General features: G+C 39.7%; 1 protein-coding gene across 1 annotated transcript in view; it reads left to right on the top strand.

Moving 5' to 3' along the window:
- The window catches only part of igf2r (insulin-like growth factor 2 receptor), a 223,537-nt gene that overhangs the window by 58,133 nt on the left and 150,420 nt on the right, over window positions 1-14,984 (top strand). The window contains exons 5-8 of the mRNA XM_078556726.1: window positions 3,193-3,322; window positions 7,401-7,518; window positions 10,099-10,213; window positions 14,104-14,263. Of these exons, the coding sequence (XP_078412852.1) occupies window positions 3,193-3,322; window positions 7,401-7,518; window positions 10,099-10,213; window positions 14,104-14,263 (523 nt within the window). The remainder of the gene's footprint in view (window positions 1-3,192; window positions 3,323-7,400; window positions 7,519-10,098; window positions 10,214-14,103; window positions 14,264-14,984) is intronic.

Genomic DNA, 14,984 nt, shown 5'->3' with positions numbered 1-14,984 from the left:
ACCATGGGTTTATCAAGGGGAAATCATGTTTAACTAACTGGCTGGAGTTTTTTGAGGAGGTAACAGAAGGTTGATGAGGGCAATGCTGTTGATGTGGTGTATATGGATTTTCAAAAGGCATTTGATACAGTGACATAGAACAGACTTGTGATCAAATTTCTAGGTCGTGGAATAAAAGGTTAAGTAGGCACTTGGATAAGAAATTGGCTGTGACAGGAAACAGAATAGTGATAAATGGTTGTTTTTTTTAGATTGGAGGAAGGTTTGTAGTGGAGTTCATCAGGAGTCAGTATTGGGACACTTGCTCTTCCTGATATATATTAATGACCTAGACTGGTGTGCAGGGCATGATTTCAAAATTTGCAGAAGATACTAAGATTGGAAATGTGATGGGGATAGTCTTGAACTTCAAAAGGACATAAGCATGTTGTGGATTGGACAGGCAAGTGGCAGATAAAGTTCAATGCAGAGAAGTGTGAGGTGATTTGTTTTGGCAGGAAAGATATGGTGAGACAGTATGAAATAAAGGGAGAGCTTCTAAAGGAGGTGCAGGAACAGTGACCTCAATGTACATTTACATGAGCCATTAAAGATGTCAGGGCATGTTGAAAGAGCAGTTAATAAAGCATATAGTATCTTAGCCTTTATTAATAGGGGCATTGAGTACAAAAGGAGGTCATGCTGAACTTGTATAAGACACTAGTAAGGTCTCGTCTGGAGTATTGCGTCCATTTCTGGGTGCCATACTTGAGAAAGGATATGAAGGCATTGGAGATAGTGCAGAGGAGATTCACAAGAATGATTCCAGGGGTGAAGAACTGTAGCTATGAGGATAGATTGGAGGGATTGGGACTGTTTTCCTTGGAGAAACAAAGAATGAGAGGAGACTTGACACAGGTATTCAAGATCCTGAGGGGTATGGACAGGGTAAATAGCAAGAAATTGTTCCCACTTGAGAACATCAAGAACAAGAGGGCACAGATTCAAAATAATTGGCAAAAGGAGTAAATGTGATCAGGAAAACTTTTCACCCAGAGGGTGGTTGGGGTCTAGAACAAACTTCCTGAAAGGGTGGTGAAGGCAGGTTCAGTCGAGGTATTCAAAAGGGAATTGGATTGCTACCTGAAAAGAGAGAATGTGCAAGGTTATGGGGATAAGGCAGGGGAGTGGGACTAGGTGGAATGCTCTTTCAGAGACCCATCAGACTCAATGGGTCAATGGTCTCCCTCTGCGCTGTTAAGACACTGGTACTCTCATCATACCTCCAGTCCCTTCATCCAAGTTACATTATATAAATTGTAAAAGGTTGAGGCCCCCGCACTGATCCCTGTGGCACACCACTTGTTACATCCAACCAGAAAATTACCCATTTATGCCTACTTTACTTCCTGTTAGCTAGCCAATCTTCTATCCATGCCAATATGTTACCCCCATACCACGAGCTTTTATTTTCTGCAAAACCTTTTGATGTGGCATTTTATCAAATGCCTTCTGGAAATCTAAATACAGTACATCCACCATTTCCCCTTTATCCACAGCATATGTTACTTCAAAGAATTCCATTAAACTGGTTAAGCATGATTTCCTCTCTCAAAACCATGTTGACTCTGCCTGATTACCTGAATTTGACTAAGTGCCCTATTATACCATCTTTAATAATAGCTTCTAACACTTTCTCTATGACATGTTAAGCTAACTGGCCTATAGTTTCCTGTTTTCTGTCTCCCCTTTTGAATAAAGGAGCTACATTAGCTATTTCCAATGTATTTTCCCTATCTTGGTTCTGGGCATGAGGGAAAGAGTTTGGAGTAGAAACTTGGGAAATGGAACAGACATGGCCGAGGGTCCTGTCAATCATGGAGGGGAATCCTCAGCTAAGGGAAAGGAAGGCATCAGAAGCACTGGTATGGAAAGCTGCATCGTCAGAGCAGATCTGTTGGAGACTGAGTAACTGGGAAAATGAAATGGTGCCCTTTCTGGAAGCCGGTTGTTAGAGAGTATAGTCAGGGTACCACTTCCTTTGGCCTTGCACCACCATCTGATGTGAGTGGATCGTTGTATCTTGCTGATAATAAAATGGCAAACATAATGTGCAACTGCATTTATAGCACACTGATGTACAAGCATTTGACTTTAAGAGCCCCCTTTCTGCTCTGCACCACTTGTGTGGAGCAAGCACCCCACTCTTTGGACCTACACTCCCATTACTCGATTACTTTCTCCTTCCTCACAGAGTGCCTAATTTTGTCCAGTGATAATGGAGTAGTGAATGACCGTTTTTTAAAAAAAACAATAGTTCTCAGTTAAAAACAAAAAGCTAAAAGCTACTGCGGATGCTGGAAATCCAAAACAAAAACAGAATTACCTGGAAAAACTCAGCAGGTCTGGCAGCATCGGCGGAGAAGAAATCAGTTAACGTTTCGAGCCTTCATGGCCCTTCGGCAGAACAGTACAGATGGTGGTGCAAGGCCAAAGGAAGTGGTACCCTGACTATACTCTCTAACAACCGGCTTCCTGAAAGGGCACCATTTCATTTTCCCAGTTACTCAGTCTCCAACAGTAGTTCTCAGTACCCATTGTAGTTGGTTGGTGATAGCAATAGAAACTAGTTAGTGGAGCATCCAAATATGCCTACATGCTGTGCTTAACCCCCATGTAGTCAGACCTGGAATATTCCACCTCGGCTCTGCCTTTAGCAGCAGCCTTTCAATTCAGAGTGTGGCCTGTGTTCTTTCCCTGCTCCTATCCTAGAGATCCCAAGTCTTTTAAAAAGTCACTTTGTGGCCCTGTCAGGCTTTTAGCCCTATGATTGTGAATTGGCCTTTTAAAAATTTTTATCCACCATGTTTACAAAATTCCAAAATGTTTTGCTCAAAATGCATTGGAGGCAATTTTTGGAAACACTTTGGAAAGCTACAAGAAAATTGAAGGCATGCTCACCTGATTTTCCACTTTTAATGGACAGAAAAATGCAGAGATTACATCGATTTCCCAATGTGTGAAGCTGATGGACTAGAATCCTTGCAGGGAATATGCATTCATCATATCAGCAATTTAGTTTTTTTTTTACGTTTGTGTATTTGTTCATTGGTCTTAATTGTCACATGTTTGTTAAATATTCTGCAGATATTTCTCATTTAACCTGTAAAAGCATGTTTATTAATGTTCACTTAATGAACTTATTTTTTAAAGGTTCCTTGTTATGTCTTTGATGAAGCTGGGAAGAAACGTGATTTAAATCCACTCATAAAGATGTCAGGAGGCTATTTAGTCGATTCCCCTGAGGAGGATGATTTGTATATCAACATTTGTAGAGATATAGGTCAGTTAACTTTTCATTTCGGCTGATGGATTTCTCTAGCTTACATTGAGTGAATTTTGTACCCCACCAGTGTGCGGTTGCGATTACCCACTAAGATGCCCCTACTTGTTCCTCATTGAATGAAAAAAAGATGTAAAGCCATTTAAGGTAGAAATCAGGGTGATAATAAACAAATCAAACTTAAAAAAGATGAAATTGCTGGTCTGGCTAGATTGGACCTGTATATATTGAGATTGGGGGAAGAGATAGAAAAGGCACTGAAAATCACACCACTAAAGGTCATATTGCCCTTGAACTGATGACAGCTAACATGATTCTTATATATAAAAAGGAAGATAGAACAAGTTCAGGGAGCTAAAGACCAATTAGCTTAACGTTAGTATTAGGAAAGATAATGGAATCCTGACTCAAAGATGTAATATAAAAGCATTTGGAAGCTGAAAATGTAAGAATAGTCAGCTCAGATTCCAAAAGGAAAGCTGATGCTTAACCAACCTATGAGTTCCTTGAAGGATTAACAGAAAGGGTAGATGAGAATAATGTAGTAGATCTAATCTATTTGGATTTCTAAAAATCTTTGGTAAGATATCATGTAATAGACTAAGGTCAGAACATATGGAGTCAGGGGCAAATAGCTGAATGGATAGCAAGCTGGTGACAAAACAGAAAACGGAGTAGGGGTTAAAGGCAGTTACTCAAGTTGGAAAATGGTGGCAAGTGGTATTCCTTAAGGCTTGGTGCTGGGGCCACTATTGTTCACCATTTGTATAAATGGTTTGGACTGTTGAATTGAAGTATTTAAAAATTTGCAGATATTAAATAGGATGTTGAGGTTAATACAGAGAACTGCCACAAAATACAGGAATTAATTATTAAACTTGAAGAATGCGTGCATAATTGGCAAATCATCTTCAATACAATTGTGTGGTAGTACATTTTGGTTGGAAGAATAATGAGCCTACATACTCCTTGAAAACTTATTGCCAAAATGAGGTAGAGGAACAGAGGATCTGGGAGTACAGATACAGAAACCAATAAAAGTGGTGATGCAGGTTAATAAGGTTATTAAAGCAAACACACGGATAAAATTGAAAAGCAGATAAGTTAAGTTCAACTTGAATGAACTTTGGTTAGACCACACGAGTTCTATGACTATTTTCCTGGTCTCCATATTATAAAAATTTAGAGGCACTGGATAAGGTGCAAAAAAAAAAATCTTCTAGAAGTGAGAGGTATATCTATCAGCGAGAATTAAACCGGCTGGGGCATTTTTGTCTATAAAAGAGAAGACTGGGAGGTGGATGCTAGAGGATTTTAAGGTAATGAAAGGGTTGGATAGTGTAGACATAAAAGATGTCTCCATGTCTGATGAGACCAGAACTGGATTCATAAGTAAAAGATTGTCACTAATCAATCCAATAGGAAATTCAGGCCAACCTTTACCTAGAGAATGGATAGAATGTGGAAATAGTAGCCACAGGGAATAGTTGAGGGGAATACATAGATGTATTCGAGGGAATTTAAATAAATGCATGCAGGAGAAAGAAATAGAAGGTCATGTTAATAAGGTTAAATGAAGGTTGGGAGGAGGCTTGAGTGGAGCAAGAATACTGGTATGAATCTAAAAACAGAAAATGCTGGAAATACTGAACAATTTGGGCAGCATCTGTGGAGAGAGAGAAAGAGTTAACGATTCAGATTGACTTTGTAGCAGAACTGGAAAAAGTTAGATGTAATAGGGTTTAAACAAGTGAAGAGGAGAAGGTAGGAAAAAGAAAAAAAAAAGGAAGGCCTGAGAGAGGATTGAAAACAGGAGAGATTAAATGATGAGTTTGGTGGGGCAAGATCCAAAGGGAGTGGTAATGGGACAAATAAAGAAACAAAGATGCCTCAAGAAGAGGTTTGAATGGCTGATTGAACAGTCCCTGGTCCCAAAAGCAAAAAGAGAAAAACATGAGCAGAACCAAACCTGGAGCGAAAAAGGAAACGAATTGGGGCAGAGGTCACGGTCTGAAGTTGATGAACTCAATGCTGAGTGCAAAAGACTGTAGACTAGAGTGCCGAATCGAAAGATGAGACACTATTCCTTGAGCTTCATTGGAACACTGCAGGAGTCTAAGCACTCAGGTCAGCATAAGAGCTAGCTGGAGAATTAAAATGACGAGGTCATGCTTATGGACTGAATGGAGGTGAATACTATACTTACTAGATTAAAAGTAGTACCCAGAAGTAGCTCTGTTGCTTGGAAGGAGAGTTTGAGGGCCTTTGGTGGAAAAGGCAGTGGTGAAAGAGCAGGTGTTACATCACTTGGGTTGCATGAAAAGGTGCCATAGAAAGGGGGAGGGGATGTTGGTGATTTGGGTGTGGACCAGGATGTTATGGATCAAACATTCCCTTCGAAATCTTGAAAGGGAAGGGGCAGGAGAAGATCTGTGGTGGTGGTGGTGGAGTAATGCTGGAGATGGCTAAAGATGATCCATGAATACGGAGGCTGATGGGTTAGAAGGCGGGGACAAAGGGAATCCTATCCTAGCTTGGCCAAGTTTCCCTTTGGTATTTGGTCAGCCTGGCAATCTAACCACTTGCCGTATCATAACAATAGAGATTGGTTGGGCCTTTTCAAGAAAGAATCTCAGTGCTCTGTGATTGTCTTCGTTGTGAATTGAGGTGCAAAGAGATTGGATGTCCATGGTGAAGAGGAAATGAAGGGAGGAAGTGTGTGTTGAGATAGGAAGAATTAAGTTCACTGGGGCAGGAACAAGATTAAACAATAGGGTCTACCAGAGCAGTCCTGTTTGTGGACCTTGGGAAGGAGATAAAAACAGGTTGTTGGGGGCTGAGGTTGATTTTACAGCCTTGAAGCCTCACGTTGAGTTCAACAATTTTAGATCATATCCTGTGTCCCCATTTTGATTCCCTTTTCTTTACAAGTTTTGGTTTTACACACACTTGTTTTTGTTTTTGGATGGCAACTGTTCATTATTCTGCCATTCACCAGCCTTTAGACACAAACTTGGCTTCTTTACTTGTCCCATTGCCACCCCCTTCAACGTTGTACTACCAACTCTTTTGTCATTTAATCTCCTGTCTCCTATTCTCACATACCTTTCCTTTTGTTCTTTTTCCACCCTCCTCCTTTCACTCGCTTAAAATCAATTGCATCTCTAACTTTTCTTAATTCCGATGAAAGGTAGTTGACTTAAAACATTAGTCTGTTTCTTTCCCCACAGATGCTGCCTGACCTGTTGGATATTTGCAGCATTTTCTGTTTTTATTTCAGACTTTGAAGATCCACAGTATTTTGCGCTTTAGTACAGAACTTGAATATTACTGAAAAAATGTTGCAAGTCTGATGATTGTTAATTGGTAATGTAATTCTTAACACACCCTGGACAGCAGTTGCTGAACAATCTAATCATGGAACCACAACTAAAATTGGGTGACATGTTCTGAGCTTTGCAAGCATGAGCTGGTTGAGTAGTCAGTTCTCAGCCTATTGTGAATAGCCAATGGGATGTGCTGTTTGATAAGCTAATGTACTTTGTTGGGACATATGGCTCACGTACCTGGCATTGCACTGGCACGGAAATTCATAAACCATGTTACTCTTCAGTCGAGCTCACAATGTGCCTCACTTCCGCTTATTTGAAGCTACTTATTCACTCGCAGGGACCTGCCCTCTGCAGGCAAAAGGAACATGTCCAGGCATTGTGCCTTTTTTGAATTAAACAAAAACGTGGGGGACAATAGTTCCCTGGTGCAATCCCCATGACGATCCCCTGACTAATCAGTTGACTTGCCAACCAATTAGCACCCTTTTCTCATGCAGTATGAATTGTTGCTCTTTGAAATTTGGCATTCTTGTGTATGTCATGAGTGCAAGATGAAAAGCTTCAGCATGCCTTTTTTCAGTAATGTTTTGCTGTCGCATTGGTATGGGCCTGTTAGGTTAAATGGCCAGTTTTGGTACTGTAAATACTTTGCAATACTTTGTAACTTTGAAGAGGCGTTATATAGTGCCAGTAGAGAGTTTTCAGTTCTAATTCTAATAGTATCCGCTTGTCTATTTAATTGCTAGCTCCTTTGGGCAAGACCTCGGCATGTAAATCTGGCAGCAGTGGCTGCTTATTGAAAGGACCCACCGCATTTGATGTTGGCCAACCAACAGATGCTTTGAAACTAGTTGGTAAAGACAGGTATGCAGTACATCTTTAAAATTCAACACTGAATTATGTTGTTTAACCCCTTTTAGAAGCCTGCATTCTCTCATGTAATTCTGATCTACTTTTGGTCAGATTTGCGACTTTCCTTGTCCAAGGTTTATTATCTTTGAATACAATTTGTGATAATTGACCCAATGTATTTAATAACCTTATTTTCCATTAGCCTTAACTTTCTCATTTTTAGAATGGTAAAGACTGCCTCCAACCTCTGGTTCTACTATAATAAGTCTACAGATAGAAATGGAAATAAATATGGAGTTGGCATTGGGCTGGTGGTGAGAAATTGCTTAAACATTCTTATTGGGAATCAAATGCAAGCCAAATGAATGCACGCATAGATGTTCATTCTGGGTATATTCAGACACAGGTCTTTGTGTACACTGTTGTTGACATACATGGGAGGCAGAGGTGGTCATGCAAAGAGAAGAGCCCACAGAATTTGAAATCTATTAACTTTGGACCATTCCAGTTATTTCCCTAATCCAATCAGATTGCAAATTTGAGGCGCTCTAACTGGGTACGGATTGCAAACTGAGTTGCTAAAGTCACTTTCCATGTACAAATGATTACCAATGTAATGCCATTCCATCATAATATTGGAAATACTGCATTGTTGCAGCTGTTGGTTATCTGGCTGTTAACTAGCAGTTGGTTCCTCTAGCAGGGAGGTATACCAATTTGTCATTAGCAATTCTAGTAGTTTGACTAATGCAAGTTGGTATGCATGCACACATTTGGAATGCACAATTTTATCTCCTCCTATTACATAGCAATGAAGCATTCCAGAACTTGCTCACGTGTTCTATGCAGCCTAGTATATTGGAAGAAAAAGAACTGGAATGATGAGCCAGATTACCTGAAGAACTGCATAATTCATGAAGAGCAGTGGCAAACTTGCACTTGCCCGGAGACTTTGTGTGGATTTTTGCACTGGAGGCTCCTCTCAGCCAACCACCATTATTTCTCCCATTAAATCCAGCCTGAAGAAACTTTTTTTGATTTGGCTTGGATTTTCTATTTTTAAAAATTTATTTGTTCATGGGATGTGGACGACGCTGGCTAGGCCAGCATTTATTGCTCATTCCTAATTGCCCTTGTTCAGAGGGCATTTAAGTGCCTGGAGTCACATGTAGGCCAGACCAGGTGAGGACAGCAGAGGGACATTAGTGAATCAAATGAGTTTTTACTACAATAGGAAGACTCTTAATTCCAGATTTTTATTGAATTCAAATTTCATCATCTGCTGCGATAGGATTCAAACCCAGAACATTACCCATCGTCTCTGGAATACTACCAGTCCAGTGACAATACCACTCTGCCACAGCCTCCCTCTATGCTAAGCACACTACACAAATGGAAGTTGTAAACTTAATTTAGTACCAAACACAGGGTTGCCTTCTGAAATTCAGTCTGCATTTTACATTTGTGTATTGGGCGTGGCATGCAACAAGTTCTCCAGTTTCTAGAAATGTAGTTAGTTTTGTCTAAGATTTCTAGTTTCATGGTATTTTTAATTTTGCACAGGGGACCCTTACACTTCCTCAATTGAATGCTTTATCATTATACTTGTTTTGAGATTACATTTTGCTACTTTTTGGCCCCTACAGGCCAGGAACCATGACCAATGAAATGTTACCTTTTGAAACTTTTATTCTTGCCAGATCCTCACTATTTTTCATCACCCTCTTCACCTTTTTCTCTGTCCTATTTTTAAATTTTTCTCACTGCTTATTCACACAAAAAAACATTTGCATGCACTTCTCACCTTGCATGCTCCTGATGAACTCTTTTACCATTGCTACATTGTACAATGCCCAAGAAACCCTACTTGTAGCACAACGGTTTCTGTGACTTCATTAATTTTACCCACTGTTGCATCCTAGGTGTAGCTTTGGTTCCGTGTTGGTATTGAGAGTTCAGATAAACTTTTGGAAAGGCAACTTTAAACCAACTAATGTTTTTAGCAATGTTTTTATCCGACGAGCAATGGAACTATTCAAACCAGAAGAAATGCAAGTTAAATGTCAGGACTGTGTTGTTAGCTGATCTCAGCTGGGTCAACTGAGGAGATGTTAAACTTGGCTTCAGCAATTATGAGAAAATGCCCTAAATTGTCCACTTCTGGTGGGCATCCAGTGATCTTGTCAAAGGTTTGTATGTGTGATTTAGGTGGTGAGGACTGGATTATGCAGAGTTTCATGCAACCTGTATCCAAATATCCTGATGGCACTTGCTGTAAAGTCTTAATAATGGTTTTATAAGCATGACATTGGAGAGCTGGTGCCTATGAAGCTGCACCCCAGGAAGGAGTTAACCTCTTCTGAAGGAGAGAGAATTGCAAAGTGAAAGAATTGTGCTAACTTTGCAGGCCAAAGAAAAACAGTATTTATAGCCCTAGTTTTTCTCAAATAATTATCTTACTCTTCATGTCAAGAGCCCTGTTTGCCAAATTTCAAGTGCTTTTTATTTTAAACTGGTTATAATGTCACGCTGTGCAATAGCGCAAAAGGCTTCGGTGAGATTTTTTAACACCCCTTTCAATTTATGTTTCAGGTTAGTACTTCACTATGCCAAAGAATATACTGAAGATGAGAAGTCACCAGCATTTTGTGGCAATCATAGACCTGCAGTCACCATTACCTTAATTTGCCCTTCTGGAAGGAGAGAGGTTTGTGGACAGGCTGAAAACATTTGTACTAAAATGGAAATCTGTTTTTTTCTGGGGGAGTTGGGGCGAGGATGATGGAGGAAAAACGCAATTGTTTGTTCATCAACTCAACCTTCATGAGTTGAAGGCAGGGGTTTGGTCATAGATTAAGTGATTGCTGCTGTTAATTTATTAGAGCAATTCCATATCTGCCCAATTCTGCTTTCTTAGCAGAACATCTTTCATCTATAAGATGTTTCATTTGATTCCCAAGCTGCATGTTGTAACGAGCGATGCATATTGCCAGAATTGTTTAGTGACCTTGTCTTTCAGAGTTTTGGCACTTAATTCACCAGGCCGGATTTAATGAGCTAACTTAAGAAATAGGAGCAGCGAGTGCTGATTATATGGCCTACCAAGCCTGCTCTGACATTCAGTATGATCATGAATGAACTTCTACTTCACTCTACTTTCCTCCTCCTCCCAAATCCCTTGATTTCCCCCCCTGCGAGATCAAAAAGTTATTTCAGTCTTGAATATGTTCAATGATAGAGCATCCACAGCCCTCTGAGGTAGAGAATTCCAAAGATTCACAGCCCTCAGTGAAGAAGCTTCTCATCTCAGTCCTAAATGATCAATGTCTTAGCCTGAGGCTGTCCCTGTGTTCTAAATTCCCAGCTGGGGAAACAACCCCTCAGCATCTACCCTCTCAGAATCTTGTATCGTTCACCTCTCATTTTTCTATATTCCAGGGCATACAGGCTGAATTTACTCAGCCCCTTATCATGGGCTAACTATCTCATCCCAGGAACCAATGTAGTGAACTTTCACTATACCACCTCCAATGCAATTATATCCTTTTTTAGGTAGCCAGTACTCAGGGTGTGGTCTCACCCAAGTCCTATAAAGTTGTAGTAAGACTTCCTTTTCTTGTACTCTAATGCCCTTGCAATAAAGGCCAACATGCCATTTGTTTTCCTAATTGCTTGCTATATTCCTTGTAAGGAATTCTTTCTCACTATCAACATTTGAAAGTTTCATGTCTTTCCAAAAAAAATTCCGTTTCTGCTACTGCAAGAGTCTCATAAACCCTCACAGACTCCATCTGTCACCTTGTTGCCCATTTATTTAACCTGTTCTATTTCTCTTTGCAGCCGCAGTGTCCTCCCCACAATTTACATTCCCACCAGTTTTGTACTGTCAGTGAACTTGAACACATTCTCGGAATCTAAGTAATATAGATCGTAAATAGCAGAGGGCTAGCAGTGATCCTTATGGCACTCCTAGTTGCAGCCTGTCAACTTGAAAATATTCCCGTCTATCCCTACTCTCTGCTTTCTGTCAATTCACCAATCCTCCATCCATGTGAATATATTGCGCCCAACTCTGTAGGCACTTATGTTACATATTAACCTTCAGTGTGGCACCTTATAAAATACATTTTGGAAATCCAAGAATATTACACCTACTTGCTATCTCATCTACCCTACTACTTAAGTCCTCAAAAATTAGCGTCAAACACTATTTCTCTTTGGTAAAACTGTTTACTCTGTCTGATCATACTATGGCTTTCTCTAGTTGCATGTTAAAGCTGCCTTAAGAGATTCCAGCATTTTTCTAATGTCAGCCTAACTGGCATGTAGTTCCCTATTTTTGCTCCTTTCCTGAACAGTGGTGGTACATTTGTTAGCTTCCAAACTGCTGGGAGCATTCTAGAATTTGGGGAATTTTCGAAAATCTTAACATCCGCTATCTCTGCAGCTACCTTTTTAGAACCCTTGGACCTCAATCAAGTACAGGGATTTGTTGACTTTGAGCCCATGGGCTTCTCTAATTTTTCTCTGCTGATATTAATTACCTTAAATTCCACACTCTTATAGCCGCTTAGTTATCCTCTATTTCTGGTATATAATTTGTAATTAGATTCTTGATTGACAAGGGAGTCAAAGGGTGTAGGGTGTAGACAAGGAGAGAGGTCACAATCAGATCAGCCATGAGCTGATCAAATGATGGAGCAGGCTCATGAGGCCATATGGCCTATTCCTGCTCCTAATTGGTATGTATGTATGTATTCGTATGTACATGTCTTTTACTGTGAAGACAGACGCAAAATATTTGTTCAATATCCCTGCCATTTCCTCATTCCCCATGATAATTTCACCTGACTCTGCCTCTAAGAAACCAATGTTTACTTTAGCTGCACTGCTTTTTTTATATACTTGTAAAAGCTCTAACAATCTGCTTTTATATTCCGAGTTTATTCTCATTAGTCATGCTTTGTTGATTTTTAAAACTCTCCCAATCCTCAGGTTTACTACTTTCCTTTGCAATGTTATAAGCCTCTTTTTTTTTAATCTCATACTATCCTTAACTTCCCTTTCACACTCCCCAGAGGGTTGATAGCCTGTCTTCATTCCAACTTTGTGGAATGTGAAATTGTTTTGTAGCAGCTCAGCCTGTCTCGGCTGTTTGTTTCTTTTTAAAAAAAGAAACAATTGTTTGTATTAAATTCCAGTTAAAAATCCAGCTAGTGGGGGAAGAAAGTCAGAAATCATATCTTCAAAAAACACAACCTCATGACAACCTTCAGAACCAAGATCCATTCTTACTATTACATAACCCTTTTGTTCTCTTCTCCAGGAGGCCGCCTCCAGGCAGCTTCCATGCTTCCGATGCTACATAGATGCACCGGCCACCTAGAAAATTCCAGCCGGCCTGTGATCATTGGCTTTGATTACAACTACCCACTACTTGTGGTGGGTAGCAATTCTGACTTCAATCTGACATGCAGGAAAATGGCTCAGGGGGTGGTACCGGCATTCTGTGACCAGTGAAGTGAAATTACCCACCACGTTCCCAGCCCCATGCCAGGGGAAAAATCCTGTCCTATGCCTCTTCAATAGTGATTAGATCAAACACGTTTAACGTTTGTGCTGGTAGTTCATCTAACTATGAATGTTTTGTGCATTCAGATAAAGAGCCTTCATTTTATTTTATAACCTCTATTCTTTACACGGACCTGATGCAGGGATGTACTATTTTCATTAAACTGTCGTTTCCTGTCCTACCCCGTTTGTCTTCACCAAAATTGCTCTCTCTCTCCCCTCCCCCCCCCCCATTGCCTCAACTTTTCTTTTTAGAACCCTAAATTTCCCTTTACCTAATTTCAACCCCCCCCCCTCAACTTTTAGTTTGAATTTGTTTTAATTTCATTCATATGCTTTCTGTGGTGTTTCTTCAGAAGATTACCTTTGTTTAGTTAAATTTCTTTTTTAAATTGAGAAATTATGAAAACTTTATGCATGTGATATGCAGTTATTAAATCCTGGTACCAAAAATTGTGAATTTGTACAAACTTCAATTTGAATTCTAGAACAGAGCACTGTGTGTAACCTGTGACAACGTGGAGGAAGAAGTGAATATTTTCTTAAATTGCTAATGCTAGTTTAATATTAGGCCAAAAGATGAAGCTGAAATCCTTAAATTAAGGACAAACGTACAATGGCACCTCCATAATCCAGAAATTTCTGTTAACTCTTCAGAGTCTCTTTCATGGTGGATATTCTAGGGATCACTAAATTTCTTGTCCTGGGTGTCAAGTGGGCTAGAACATTTTCTTCCACCTCTTCAATTAGATTTGAAATTTTAGAGTTCTTAATATTCATTACTAAGGTTTGTCATATTTCTGAATTTGAGAAAATTTAAGGCCTATGCCCCATTAGAGTGAAATGGGTAAAAGAGGTCTGTTTCATTTTTTATTGGAACCACTATTAAAACTGGCCTGAAGTTAGTGTCCATGAAAGCTTTTTAACATTTGCAACTATTTCCAGCATAGTTAGGAACTGTTGTAGAATTTTCGTTTTTGATTTTGATCTTGATGTACTAATGAAAACATGTTTTTGTTTTAATAGGGTACAGAGCCCAAGCTAATTGCTAGTACTAACTGTCGCTATGAAATTGAATGGGTTACTGAATATGCCTGTCCCAGAGATTACCTAGAAAGCCATAACTGCAAGCTTACGGGTGACCAGCATGACATCTCCATTGATCTGACTCCTCTCACATTGATTGGTGAGAAAAGTACTTTTTGTTATAGAATAATTAAATGTATCATAGGCAATACAACTGTAATATTTGGTATAACTACAGGTGCTTAGAGCAGTAAAATAAATGCTGGTAGGAATGTAGGCTCTAAGTTATTCTGCTAGTTGTTTTGGGAACAGTTTTACATTTTTAAGGAACCCATATTTAACTGAAGCCTTCGTATAATCAGAATACATTCTAAGACTATCTAAAATCGCTGTTTTGGATTCATCATACTTTCAACCCCAAATGTCATACACTTTACACAAAAACAAACAAGGTCTTTGAGGAACAGTGTAGATTTAAATCTGAGATTAACACATACGTGCATGGGGATAGGAAAGGGTTGAATGCATTCCGTGTTGGTTTGGTGCTAGTCACCCTTTGGTGTCTCGAGCAAGTGGCTGTTCAGTATGAACTGAAGTGAGTGTCATGTATCCACATAATATGTTGGTAAGTTCTTGCTTACATCTACACACGTGCATAAAGCAGGCTATCTGATTAAGAGTAGCTTCTTACACCTTGCTGCTGAGGAATATTGAGGGCAACTTAGAAATTAAATCTGGGCCTCTCCTGGTCTGTGTGGTGCACCTCCTTATGTAGGCTCAGGGAAGAACTTTTGTCTTTATCAACCTATCGAAGGCTCACACCTCTTGTTTGTAGTTGAAACTATAACGGAGTGACCAGAAAACCTATACAGCATACTAAA

This window comes from Cetorhinus maximus, chromosome 14 (genome assembly GCF_964194155.1).
Source record: "Cetorhinus maximus chromosome 14, sCetMax3.hap1.1, whole genome shotgun sequence".
Classification (NCBI taxonomy): domain Eukaryota; kingdom Metazoa; phylum Chordata; class Chondrichthyes; order Lamniformes; family Cetorhinidae; genus Cetorhinus; species Cetorhinus maximus.
The sequence above is the reverse complement of the archived record's forward strand: the minus strand, read 5'-3'. Positions and strand labels throughout refer to the sequence as shown.